The sequence below is a fragment of the Clupea harengus genome, chromosome 14 (genome assembly GCF_900700415.2).
Source record: "Clupea harengus chromosome 14, Ch_v2.0.2, whole genome shotgun sequence".
Classification (NCBI taxonomy): domain Eukaryota; kingdom Metazoa; phylum Chordata; class Actinopteri; order Clupeiformes; family Clupeidae; genus Clupea; species Clupea harengus.
In genome coordinates, this window is record NC_045165.1 from 8,695,456 (window position 1) to 8,706,795 (window position 11,340).

At 40.3% G+C, this 11,340-nt stretch overlaps 1 protein-coding gene across 2 annotated transcripts; it reads right to left on the reverse strand.

Annotated features, from left to right (window-relative positions):
* Window positions 1-500: 500 nt before the first annotated feature.
* On the reverse strand, window positions 501-10,860 carry LOC105893154 (serine/threonine-protein kinase Nek9). 2 transcript variants are annotated; one of them, XM_031580571.2, is made up of 14 exons: window positions 10,483-10,860; window positions 9,919-10,063; window positions 9,363-9,563; window positions 9,219-9,265; window positions 8,100-8,261; window positions 7,316-7,424; window positions 7,003-7,164; window positions 6,714-6,881; window positions 6,159-6,218; window positions 5,744-5,931; window positions 3,966-4,115; window positions 3,745-3,873; window positions 2,483-2,536; window positions 501-2,327 (listed from the first exon to the last, which is right to left on the reverse strand). In XM_031580571.2, exons 1-14 carry the CDS (start codon window positions 10,774-10,776, stop codon window positions 2,199-2,201), a joined length of 1,998 nt encoding a protein of 665 aa, XP_031436431.1. In that variant the 5' UTR covers window positions 10,777-10,860; the 3' UTR covers window positions 501-2,198. The 2 variants fall into 2 exon arrangements, with proteins under 2 accessions (XP_031436431.1, XP_031436432.1); XM_031580572.2 differs by having other exon boundaries at window positions 3,745-3,870; window positions 10,483-10,858.
* Between the last annotated feature and the right edge of the window lie 480 nt (window positions 10,861-11,340).

Below are 11,340 nucleotides of genomic sequence, written 5' to 3' on the forward strand. Positions count from 1 at the left end.
TGGCCAAGTGTACACTTTGTTTTCCAGTATTTCTGATTTTTTTAAATATTTTTTTTGGGCCTATTTCAGAATCACTCTGTTGCTCCATATACTGCTATTTTAAGTTTGCCAATACCAGAAGTGGAATTTGGTAGCACCGATGATGCACCTACAATAATGGCCTTAACAACTTACCTAAATTGAGAAAAGTTCAAAAATGAACAAGTGGCAACTTTCCCGTTGGTTCAAGCCATAGTGCTGTAAGTACACAAAGATTAAGACTTTAAACACCAACTATTGACATATCAACCATTATAGAAGGACCATTAGAATTTCTACCTTTATTACTGTGTCAACATACAATATTTGATAAGACACTGTCTAATTAGTTAGCCAGAGGATCTTGTATTTTGGCACGTTAAACGATGGCTAGCTTGAAGGCTAGAACATTCTGACATTGAGACAACAATCAAAGTGAAGATTCGAAGGTCATGAAAATGATTTTCACACAAAACAATAGGTGTGTGTATATGTGTTTGTATTTATTAACACCCATAACTTTCTTTGGTTTCACTGTTAAAATGGGTACAGATAACGGGTGATTCCAAGACCACAATTCATTGGATGGTCTTAACATAATTAAATCAACTGACAAGTCAAGAGTATAGCACAGAGAAATTAAATGACAAATTGTAATACCTCACCCAAGTACCACATTCAGGATCTTTACTCAAGACAGAATAAAATAACATGGCCAAATCTGCCTATTACATCAGTAGTTGATCGGGGCCTTAATCCGGCATTCAAACATGCCTGTGACAAAATACATAATAAAACTGAAAAAAGGAAGGCAGATAACAGTAAACTAAAAGTAAACAAACACATATTTGCTTGCAGATTTCTCTCTTAAGTTGGTTCTGTGAAAAAGTGAGTCAACTACTCATTGCACAGTAAATATGCCTAACATTATTGGCACTGTAATGACAGAAGTTGTAAATTAGCAATCTGTTGCTAAAAAATCTCCCCCATAGGGTTACAACCAATCTTGACAACAGCTCCACCATCAAAGGATGGACAAGGTTTGAAAACTCTTATTGTTACCTCACACCTTTCAGCCCCTTGTTGTCTAGACATACATATGTAATGTAAATATGCTCAATGTATAGGACTACTTGAGCATTAATGGACATTCAGTAAGACAATTATTTGTTAATATCTCAATAAGGCACATTTTAACTGATATTAAAAGTATTGAGGACAATAATCCTTAATTCTGGCATATTCTTGTCTACATGTTATTTTAGTAACTGTATAGCCAGTTACCAGTTTGGTAGATAAAGTGACCGATATGTGTAAATATGGCTTCAAAATCCTCTATTTTCCAACATGAACGAAGGGTCATTTCTGCACTGTCCAATATCTTCAACTTTTATGTTATATTCTAGACATCTGAGTGAAGAAAAACAAACCCATAGTGCTATTTTAACATGTAACATGTCATTCTGTATGCTCATGACATAACGAACGATAAATATAGTTGGTGACTCAAATTGAACTGGCAGTTAAAACATTCCACAATCACAATTTCAGGTGTAACAAAGTAGCCCAAATAATTCTTACTGCATTATTTTCCTTTACCCTTTCAACAACACTGCTGCAATTCCATAGATGTCTGCTACTCTATGGAAACATATAACTGTGTCTAGTGAAGAATCAATTCTTCAACCTATATGTCTTGCCAAACCTATTAAGGTGAAGTTAATTTAAATGCATTCCTTTTAAGGTGTTTTTTAACAGTATTTTCATTATTTCCTCAAAATAACAATAGGCAATCTATTCTTGAGTCCTGCCAGTACAGCTGTGCTGTGATTGTGAAGATGCATTCAAAGTGTTGCACTACAAAATATGAAAATTGTCATGGAGAAAAAATACAAGCAATATTATTCTTATATACTGATAATGGAATGAAACAACATTCTGAGAGAATAGGGTACGGCCAGCAAGGGGAAAAAAAAGGAAAGAAAACCAGATTCCAGACCTTACACCGTTTGACATTTTCGGCAGTCACAACTTAGAGGAAAAACAACACTCCTTCCCCACCTCTTGCTCAAACCTCTGCCAACCAAACCACAGAGGGAAATGACTGGAGAGTGATTGTGCAGAATCCCTCACAATAGGGGAGAACAGAACTGTGCTCACTGTTTGGCTCCTGTATAGGCTCATCCCTCCTCTTCATCACGTGACGGACGACTTAAGTGCTGATTTGTTTGTGCATCGACAGGACAGCTGACTGTCATATTCTGAATGGCTTCCCATAATTTTTCATTCTCCTTCAGCTGGTCACTGAACTGCAGTATCAAAGGGGGGGGGCATCAACTCAGATTATTCAAATTGATATTAAATTTGTGAATTTTTTATGAAATTAAAGTTGTTAGTTAGCATGAAAACATCCAGTTAAAACAATGGGCAATTGCCTACTATATCCATTTAACAAAGACCTTACCTGCTTCTGTAACAACTGAATCATTGCCTCTTGCCTGTTAACGATTTCTTTAAGCTGCAAAAGAGAAGTCAGAAAGTTATTCATGGAAAAAACTGAGGTATAGATGCGGTGTTGTTTAAAGTTTCTTCATCTGGGTTTTGGGAGGAAAGGAGACGTGGGCTCATAAAGTTGCCTGGCTATACGGTCAGAACATGTGACTATTCCCTGCAATTTAATAGATAAATCTTGGTTTAATCCGAGTTTAAACGTATCCTTTTTGGTACAAATCACCCTTACAGATTCAAATTTAGATAGTTGGATGGCTAATGTTACGACTAGAGATGGTTCTCCCATGAATGACCTGTTCTCTTAGAAAGAATCTCTCTCTAGGAACTACTGTTCACATCTGTACAATAACTCCTAGCTTTGACGACTGCTGGAGCCAATAGGTATTTGGATTCACCATGACAAAGCCAATAATTGGCTGGATCTACATGATCCTGAACTTATATGACCCTCAAAGAACGCAGTGTTTTCCCTCTCCCACTCCCAAACTTTTTCTCCCAACACTCTTGTTCTGAGTCAGAGAGTTGGAATTCTGACACTAGAGGGCTATGTTGACTGAGAAATGACTGAAAATGGATGAGAGGCACATTAAAACTGCAATAGGTTTAGACAAAGAAACGCTAACATAGTTGAAAAACGCTATTTGTTGAGTATGGTTGTTTTGCAGCTGTTTTTGATAAGAGCATTTTCTTATTAAATGCAAACATATTCCTAACAAAGTTTACAAATGTGCCTGCAAAGACAAGGTCTGTACTATAGCTTACAAACTATAGGGCCTTATTTTTCTTCCACATATTATGTGCAAGCAAGCTACCCATTCAACTGCTGTGTCCTTTTCAATGTGAAAAGTTCAGCCTCAGATCAGATGAACTGTAAGGGAGAACAAGAGAAATCATTCTTCCTAAAAACGTTGCTCCATGTGGTGTAATATACAGCCTATTGCCAGTATATCTGCAGTGACTGCCCACTATGCAGCGACGGGAACAGGGAAATAGAAGAAAAGCAGCGTTTTGATACATTTCAAAGCGGACAGAAACCCCATCAACACATGTGTATTTTAGGACTACAAGTTAGAGGATGGATGGTGATGTCCATCACAGAGGCAGAAATGACGCTAAACTGCAGACTGGTAGATTATAAGAGAAGATGGTACAGTCACTGTAGGAGCTGGGGAAATCAACTCCCAAGGAGTGTTTTGTTTGGTGTCCTTGACTTACCTCTTCAAGGTCACTGCTGGCCTGGCAGCAGGACATTCTGAGACCTGGCTGCTGCTGCTGTCCACTTTGCTCGCAGGCTTCACTCTCTGTCATACCACTGACCTTCTCGCAACCCGACTGGCCTACCTGCTGGGCACAGACATATTCATCAAAACAAAACAAAACAAAACAAGCAAGGAGCAAAATGGAGATGTGAAAAAAAAAAAAAAAATGTAATGTACCGAGCAGCCTTTTACTGCACCAGCTGCAGCCTTCAACTCCTGGAGCTCATCATAAGGGAGGGTGGCACTCTCCGAGTAAGCGGGGGCCAAAGGGTTAGACGTGGAGCTGGAGCTGGCTGGCATGGGGATAAACTCTGCATCCTGCAGTTCCTGTTTAGAGAAAGTCAAGCATACATTTAGGTGCAACCATTTTGGAACAGACTATTTTCCTCAACAAAAAAAGGTCACACCAACACGTAAGGGCTTAAGTATAGCCCAAAATGTCTGCGTTTGTACAACATAACTGTGCATTTGTGTCTCCAAAGTATATTAGTTTTGCTGTTGCAGACACATCTCTCAGCACACAAGCTCAATCAATCAGATTTCCCTGCCCCTTCATACCCAGTTACTTCTCTAAGAGCGATAGCTACACCTATCTTAAAATAGCTTTGCTGGTAATCTAATCAGATTGGGCCTCATTCTCGAACGCAGTTAAGAAGAATTTAAGAAGAATTTAAGAGGAATTTCTTCTGAATTGGATTTAGGACAACATTTGGCATTCATGAAAGTTTTCTCATCTGGGATTTGCTCTGAACTTCAGAAGACTTTCCGAACTCGAAATAGCAGTCGTAACTCGGCCAGAGTGGGCCATCTTGTGGTTTTTTGAGGAATCGCATTTAAGAAAACTCTCCGTGTTAATGAATTTGTGAGAAATCGTTGGTGATTGCGTTCACATCAACTCTACAGATCCTCGGATTAAAGTATCATTAACAATTACGTTTCACATGTAGGCCTATAGTCATGATTCTACGAGGCACCGTGATGTCATAAAATAAATAAAAGCACTACACCGGAATGCTGCGAGCGTCGTTTGGCACTGCCGTCTGTGCAAGTACGGCAATCCAGAATTTTCAAGTAGTTCCACGTTGGTGGAACGAACTGCCTAGCACTACCAGAGCAGGCGCGTCCCATTCTACCTTTAAGAAGCTTTTGAAGACCCAACTCTTCAGAGAGCACCTCCCTTCCTAACTGGCACTTCGACTAGTGCTTAACTTGCACTTATAGCAGTTACATTCCTGCACTTCGTTTTTATTTCCTATTTCGTTTTTCTATTTCTTATGTAAAGTAGTATTTATTGTTACACTAGGTCTCTATTGCTCGTAGCTTGACTGTTCTATCCCTTGTACGTCGCTTAGGACAAAAATGTCTGCTAAATGACTAAATGTAATGTACACGAACACTGCTGTTGCTTTCGTGTAGATTCAGTCGATTCCGACTGCACACGTCACTACGGTTGCGTGCCCTTATAAGGAGCTGGCAGGGCGTGTATGTATGCAAATTCAGGAGCACGAGAACGCGCTTTCAATTTAAGAAAACTCTTCCGGGGGAGCACAGCCCAGAAAACTTCTGCTGCGTAGGACCACATTTTCAAGCGTGCATGAATTTGGCGGATGTCTTTTGCTTACGTTGTTTTTCCGAAGCCCGTAAGAAACATTTCAGAAGAAACTTCAGAAAATGTTCGAGAATGAGGGCCATTGATTCTAATCAATCGGATTAATTGAAGGATGAAATAAACGAAACTCTCATTTTATCAGTGAGTCTCCAGTAGTTTTATTCCCAGGGATCAAACATGGATTTAGTTTTCGCTTAACTCTGAGCCAGTGCTTTAAAACTTGCAAGCACATGTGCAGTCAATGCGCACAAGTCCGTACGCACGTAGCCATGTTCGTTATATACTAAATATATACGGTATATAAACTTCCCCTCTAAGGCTTTTTGACCTTCAGGGACACTGATACCTTGCGCAGCCAGAAGGGACAAGAGCTGTTCCCTGTTTGGTTAGTTATGGACATCAGGGGGGACTCCAGGTATCGGTCCTCCATGTCAGCCTCCACCGTTCTCCCCAAGGTTCCCTCGCGCAGCTCTGTGTCTGCCGAGCCCTGGACCGCGTCCAGGTCCACCGTGGCAGTGGATTCATGACTAACACCTTGATGAAATGTGAAAAGGGAAATACATATTTTCTGGTGCTGGTCATTGAACTAGTTACACAAACCTCTCTCACAACCTTGCAGTTACACAACATTGGATAAACTTTGCCAACATTTAAAAAAAAGATAGTGTGTAATAATGTGCCACAAAGCTAATGTTTAAGACTACAATGAAAACTTGCCCTTTCCTATTTCAGTACATTATTTGTTTCAAAATTGTATTTACCACTGCCAATGGACACCCCACTGCTGTTGGACCGGATGGTTTTTGAATTGAGGACCTTTTCTGGAAAAAAAAGAAATACAATACATTTTGGTAAAGCAGGCAAACGTCACTACACTGTCACAACAATATCACCAAGGACAAGCTTTGAATGAATGAATGAATGAATGAATGAATGAATGAATGAATAGGTAAAGAGGTGGATGAATAGATCAATACACACATTCACAAACAGACAGATCAATAAGCTTAGGTTAGCTTGTGGGTAGTCTTCAAGTAAGTCAGTATAGGTAGGTACTTGGGTCTTCTCAATATTCATTTGGCTAACCTCTATTTTCCACTAGAATCTTGAAAAATAGCAATGCCGTGACACCACTTACAGAACAGTCCTATGATAATCAGTGTTGCAGTTTATACAGGCTGCACATGGAAAGAGGTGCAATGGCAAAGGAAGCAATAAAACTGGCCTTCTTAGGGCTACTTAACTTAATGTGCAATGATGAAAGATGAGACAAATTAAACTGGGTGATCATGTGAGATTCAGAAAGATTCTCTCACCCATGATTAGAATGGTGTGCCACCCACGGCAGGACAGGTCGGGCACATGATGGAGAGAGCCGAAGATGGGTCGGGGAAGGGCAGGGCACACCTCGGACCCAAAGCCTCGGTCTGGAGGCATCCCAAGCCGCCCATTGCCAGCATTCCCCCAAGCAAATATCTGATTGTCTGCAGGAGGAAAATAAGACGAGGTTACGAGATACGAGGTTTGATGACTCTCAAATCACCAATCATTTCCCTAATCTTTCGTCTTTACAAAGAAAGTCAAAGAGCCAAGTCTTGTGCTTACCTTCAGTTGCTGCGACAGTAAACCCATCTCCACAGGAAACCTTGGTGATGCCCTTTCCCCCAAAAGGACCAACAAGCAGTTGGACACCCTGGTGCTTCTTAAAATCCTTCACCCCAAGTTGTCCATACTTGTTGCTGCCAAAAGTCATCAGACGACCTCTCTCTATAGAACAGCATACAGGGTGTTAAGATGTTCATGAAACCTGAAAACATCTATAAAGCATGTCAAACTGGATAGAACTGAAGGCATAAAAGCAATTCTAAAGAACAATAATAAACATGGAAACAGAATGTGTTTATTTTTGTAATAGTACCATCTATGGCTGCTGTATGGGTCTTCCCAGGAGCAATACTGTGGATCTTGAAGCGAGCCAGCTGCTTCACAAGGGTGGGTGTGATTGTATATGGCACTCCTTGGTAACCCTAATTAAAGAGATAAGGTTATTTCAACTTATTTCCACTTAAACACTTAAAAATAGATCTTAAGACATTTTTCATACGATTTAATCATTAGCCTATACACAGCAGGAAGACTTATTTTTACAGGTAATATTGCACCTTTCTTCTGAGAGAAGGAATTCTGATGGAACACATCAGTAATAGAATATAATCCCTATAAAACAATCCAGCTGCAATCAACTTTAGCATTATAAACTATATATAAACAAATCTATGTTGCAAAACTATGACAAACTATGAAACCGTTTTGATAGGTAATGCAGTAACTTTCGCCCTCAGAGCAAATTAACATAGACCGTCCTAGTGTTCCTGGTAAATTTGCTCTTATATGTAAATATGTTATATTTGTAGTCAATAAAACAAGATATTATGCTAAAGAAACATGGCAGATATATTTGTTCCTACATTTTCAGAAATTCACCCAAGTCTGTTCTTAGGTTTTGCATCTAACTCATTAGTTTTGTGATTGACAAATATAGCATCTCTACATTTTTATTTCATATCCTAAAACTTTTTCAAAAAAGATTTTTCCTCATAATTTATGTTGATTCACGTGGGTTAGCTTAAAAAAATACACCCTGAGAGCATTCTGAACATGGTTCACAAACTCCACACTCAGACAATATAAATATATCCCACCTCCCCAGGCTGGTGCTTGAGGCCAGTGATGCCCTGGTTGAGACCCAGCCTGTTGAACTCATTGTTTCCACAGGCTAAAACCTTCCCAGATTCTGTGAGGAAGAATGTTCCATCACTACCACAGCACACAGTTTCAATGGTTGCACTTTTAGGCAGCTCCACCTGCAAAGGAGACAGGAGACGTAGTGAGGAGAAACGTGTGCAGTAGTATTCTGAAGATGAAAACTGTTCCATCCGTTCTGTAATCCTCCTGTACACTAGAAACCAATCATAGACTAGCAGAAAGACCCACACATTTGGTTCCCGAGGAGAACCTGGGAAAAACAATCGTATGGCAGGGACCTTATTCGGCACCAGCAACATGCTACCTCACAGAGGTAGATTACACCAAAACGGTGAACAACTTTATTTCAAAGTGTTGGTGAGGAAAGGTATTTAAATTAGTTACATACGACAGCATTCAAAAACATTCAAAACAAACTGGTGGTATGGTATTGGTATATGGTTAATGTTCAAAGCCTCTTTTCATTTTCTTGAAAAGAGAATTTCTACTATTCTGTGCCAAACCCAGTGGGCATTTTGGAATCCATATGTGGAAATGAATCAGAAGAATTGCACATCTCATGTGACTATACATGTCATTCCAATGTATTTGATGTGACAGTCAAAAGACATGTTATTCATGTGTTAAACTGTGTTATTCATATGGAATGCTAGAAAGAAATGTATCCGTCTGTGTTTAAAAGTTTGTCACCTGGTGCTCATTATCAAAGCCACACACCAGGGCTAAGATCAAGTCTCTTGGCTTTGTTCTGCGTATTCATTGTTGACCACTAAATATGTCGCTCCCTGCATATCTCTTCCCATAGTTTTCCCATGACTACCTCTTCTCCACTGGCCTTCCCGTAAATGCGTATGCATAAGTAGGAAAAGTGCAACTAGTCTTTGTCTGCTCCTACGGCATGCAGAATGAGGTTTTAGCCGTGTGAGATCAGTTCATACAACGCCACGTTTTTAGGCACATGTTGTGACACAATTACGCCTAAAACGGGCGCTAACATGTCCCTGAGCCTTCCAGAATTAACCCCTTGTGCACCAATACTACTGGATTCTACTCACTTGCATTGGGGAGGCGAAGTCATCCTCACAATCCAGCCCAAGCCGCCCTATAGGAAGATAAACAGTGATCATACAAAGGTTTGTTCTAAAAAAAAAAAAAAAAGGGATAGAACAACAAAAGTGAAAAGAAGGGCTCCTCCCCACCATACTCTCCGCAGCCCCAAGAGTAAATGTCCCTGCTGTGGGTGAGCACCACCACATGGTTGTCCCCGCAGGACACCTGACGCACAGGGCGCTCATGAAAGAAGTCCAACAGCACCGGCTCCAGCACCTCCATGCCCCGCTCACTCTCCACACCAATGCATCCATAGTAGTCGGAGCCAAACAGGTACAGCTGATCCTCATCTAGATTCAACCATACGATCATGCCACATTAGGATACACACCAATGCATCCAGAGCAGTCGGAGCCAAACAGGTACAGCTGATCCTCATCTAGATTCAACCATACAATCATGCCACATTACCTTTGGTAGGATACATTTACTATGCGGTACAAAAAGCACACAAAATCACATATGAGTTCACACACATGCTCCCTCAATTCCAAGCCCATTTAAGGTTCTAGAAAACAACTCTCGTTGTAAACTCCTATCTTAATTGATTCCTTAAAAATATCCTAAAACAAACAACACTGTAATGATACGGTAGTAATAATCACGGCTTGACAGGACCGATTCTCCATCTCCAACTTCACTAACCGGTGACACAGGCGGTAAAGTCTGCTCCGCAGGACACCTGACGGATGGCCTTCCCCTGCAAACGCTCCACCCGCCGCGGTTGCCGATAAGAAGACTGGTCTCCATGACCCAACTGACCGACCATCTTTGCCCCACCCTGCACACTCTGTACGTAGGCACAGACACAGACACAGACACATCAAAGACCACATCATCACAGAGATTACATCCATCTTTTATACCATTTGGCCATCTTCAAGGCACAGGGTTAAAGATGGAACTAAAAGGCTTTTCTGTCTCATGACAAAAGCCACTTCAAAAGATGTGGATGACCTCTAATATATTTCACTCCTAGGGAGAAAAAAAAAAAAGACTACCTGAGTTGGGCATCACTACGTGAGATGCCATCAAAAAGTATACTCAACAACATATCAAGGATCACCATGCTCTCGACATCATATCATTGCAACAGGTCATACTAGTTTGGAGTCAGACTTAAACTTTCCACTCAGGCTTTCATTAAATATACCTTTAGGTGAGGAATTTTTAAACAACCAAATACATGTTAAGAGTTTGTCTGCTCACCGCCCAAGTGTATAATTCCTTCTCAACCGAAACGACGGCGAAGTGGGTCTCCCCGGCACACACGTGCTGGGCACTGCTGCCAGCCTTCAGCATGTCGAGCTTTTGTGGGGTGAACTTGCCTCCGCCCCAGAAGTACACCTCCCTGGAGCGTGTGGTAACCACGGCAACTGAACTCTCGTTCACTGTGTTCAGCCTAGAACCCGGTTCACAGAGAAAAGAAAGAGTTAAAAAGAACAAATCACAATCACAACTTCTGATGGCGTGTGCCGAGATATATCCTGCCTGTATGATCATGTATGATCATGATCACCTCAGACTGACCAAATCACTGACATCCTCATTTTGAACAACTAAATCCACTGCTAAAACTTTTAGTTTAGTTTAGTTTAGTTTAGTACATTGTGTATAGTATAGTAATGTTTAGTAATAATGCAATGTAATATTGTGTATGTATGTATCAATGTAATGTAGTGTAGTAATGTAATATTGCTAACGTTTTTATTCTCAGACTATACAAAAGAAGTTTTAGTTTAATACTTCTGCCCATATAGAAGGTCTGAACCTATTTCATCTTTCAACAGGTTATTTTGCCCTGGTGGAGGAATGAAGACTCATCTCTTCTGATATCACCTTGTTATTAACATCTTAAATCAGGGTACCTTGTTACTGATACCTTGTTAATGTAAATTATTTTCAGTACATTCTCATATTATATATGATATTATATATAATTACTGTAAGTCTCTTTGGATAAAAGCATCTGCCAAATGAATTAGTCCAATTTCCAGTCTGAATGTTTTGAATACAGTCCAGATTCTACAGAAGCACTTACAGTGGGGAAAATAAGTATTCGACCCC

What these genes read in the sequence shown, in the direction of transcription:
- LOC105893154 (XM_031580571.2), bottom strand. Translation starts at nt 10,776, where the DNA reads ATGATCATACAGGCAGGATATATCTCGGCACACGCCATCAGAAGTTGT. An exon ending in AGGAATTATACACTTGGGCG is followed by an intron (nt 10,064 to 10,482) that starts GTGAGCAGACAA and finishes GCCTACGTACAG; the next exon opens with AGTGTGCAGGGTGGGGCAAA. An exon ending in GTCCCTTCTGGCTGCGCAAG is followed by an intron (nt 4,116 to 5,743) that starts GTATCAGTGTCC and finishes TTCTCTAAACAG; the next exon opens with GAACTGCAGGATGCAGAGTT.